This window comes from Palaemon carinicauda, chromosome 3, assembly GCF_036898095.1.
Source record: "Palaemon carinicauda isolate YSFRI2023 chromosome 3, ASM3689809v2, whole genome shotgun sequence".
Taxonomy (NCBI): domain Eukaryota; kingdom Metazoa; phylum Arthropoda; class Malacostraca; order Decapoda; family Palaemonidae; genus Palaemon; species Palaemon carinicauda.
Window position 1 is genome coordinate 120577048 of NC_090727.1, and position 2473 is coordinate 120579520.

The window sequence follows — 2473 nt, forward strand, 5'->3', positions numbered from 1 at the left end:
ATAATTTTTGTGAATTTTCATCCATGGGAAGCTGTTGAAATGCTTGTCTAAGATCTAACTTAGAAAATATAGTACATACTGACATAGTTGCAAACATGTCTTTCGGATTTGGTAAGGGATGCAGAGCTACGTGAAGCTGTGGATTCAATGTTACCTTGTAATCTCCACATAAACTAACCTGGAAATTTTCCTTCACAATAGGAACTAACGGTGTTGCCCAATCTGAGTATGTAACCTTTTTCCATGAAGCTTCACTTTCTAATCTTTTGATTTCTGTTTCAAGTGCTCTTTTCAATGCATATGGTACTGGTCTGGGAGCAAAAAATCTAGGAGTCCTGTCATATTTCAAAACTAAAATTGTCTCAGCTTTCTTTACAGTGCCGACTTTATCTTCAAATAAGTCTTGAAACTCTGATAGGATATTATTCACAGACACTTCATTCTTGTGTTCATCTTGCATACCTATATTCATCAAATTACTAGGCCAATCTAATTTCAAATGCTGTAACCAATCCAAACCCAGTAAAGTTTATCCTTTACCTTGAATTAAGGTTAATGGCATTATATCTAATTTGTGTTTTTTATACTATACTTCTAAGTTTGAAGCACCTATTACCTGAATATCAAAACCAATATAACCTTTCAAAACTCTATTTGTACCTTCTAATAACAAATTAGGAATGATTTTAGCTATTTTCTCAGATATAATTAATACATCAGCTGCTGTGTCAACTTGCATTATAATTGGTTTACCATTAATGTTCACTTCTACCAATATATGTTTCTTTGCGCCTTTGCTGACAGAATTAATGCAAAATGCAAAATCAGTTTCTGATCTATCCTGATTATCATTTACATTTTCCACATTATTCTCTTGGCCTATAGTATCAACTTCTGCATTTATTTTCTCTGGATAGGCTACTGTTTAGGGAATCTACAAACATTGTCAAAATGGCCCATCTTTCTACAATTCTGGCATGTTTGTCCCGTAGCAGGGCATTTCCTTGATTCGTATACAAAATGATCAGTTTTACCACACCTATAGCATTTGGATTTTTCCTGTTGTTTCTCCGAATAGGTCTGATTCTGATTTTTGTGAGCATTAGAGTTTGGCAATTTCCTATGACTAGGCTTTGACGTATTCTTTCTCTGAATCTCATTGTCTTTCCACTCTGAGCCTATCTTGCTAATTTTAGAATTTCCCATTCTATTGCTTGTAGAATTACTTATATTACTATGCCTATTTGAGGTTTCTAAATCTCTGCCTATAATCAATACCTTCTCTAGTGTTATGTCTTTATCTTGCAGTAATTGTTTTCTTAGTTCTTGTGATGTGCAAGGGGCAATAAATTGATCTATGATAACATTTTCTAACTCTAGAAATTCACATGACACAGCTAGATTCTTGAGTTTAGCCACAAATGCATCTAAGCTTTCAATTTCTTTCTGATATGCCTGTACTGTAAATTGATACCTTTCAAAAAATTTATTGACCTGAGAGGCAAAATATGTGGTAAGAATCTCAATCGCGGCTTCACTAGTGTCATCAGTAGGTTTTAGTTTCTTGAACACTTCCCGAACCTCTTTACCAGCTGTGTGGAGTAATAACCCCTTCGTCTGTGCATCTTTCATACTACCTAATGCTTATGAATATATCTCAAATTCCTCACATTACTGTTTCCATCGTGTTGCAACAGAATTGGCTTCAGCCACAATGCTGAAGTTCTCGGGATGCTCAATTTCCAGAGGCATTTTTACTTCTTACCTGAATTGGGTTTGGCAAATGAAATCTACAAAATTAACATGTAACTTCCTTAATAAAGTTAATTCTAACCTAATTCCTATGTAGTTTGTTGCACTTTTTGTGTGTTTGTGTAACTTTAGGAGTTCTACACTTAATGATAATTCATATAACACTAACTAAGACTTACGGTAAATATTTACCTTTGCGCCTCTGCCTACCGGTAACAAATTTTAATCCTACCTTACTTAGTTCTAACAAATAAAATATTAATGTATGATGTTTGCTTCTTTCTTGACATCAAAATGGAATCTAGATTGATTGGCTGTATTCCTGCTGCTTGGGGTTGCAATTTTCTAGTTGGCTCTTATGCTGCTGCTTCTCTGCATGGGTTCCCTTGTCGCTAGTTTTATATTTGTTATCAGTGTGCTTGAATTATTGCCCTCAAAAATACCTGGAGTAATATTCATGCATTAGTGTTGTACTTGACAATCCTATCCTCATTGACAGTTTTATATTATTTTGTGCCTTCAAACATAGCCTACCTGGAATAATATCCATACTTCGCCGACTCGTCTTGGTGGGATCAAATTAGAGACTTGTGGTATTAATAAAATGCATTTTATTTGGTTCAAGCTAACATTTCTGATCCACTCTCAATGGCCTGTGACTCTCGAGTGAGATTATGTAAACAAAACTTGTACACAAAAAATACAAAATAAGAAATGAGCA

The 2473-nt window shown here is 34.6% G+C and overlaps 1 protein-coding gene across 1 annotated transcript; it reads right to left on the minus strand.

The window, feature by feature from the left end:
* Positions 1-918: 918 nt before the first annotated feature.
* Positions 919-1632, minus strand: LOC137633738 (uncharacterized). Its single transcript, XM_068365986.1, has one exon. It carries the CDS (start codon positions 1630-1632, stop codon positions 919-921), a length of 714 nt encoding a protein of 237 aa, XP_068222087.1.
* Positions 1633-2473: the final 841 nt, after the last annotated feature.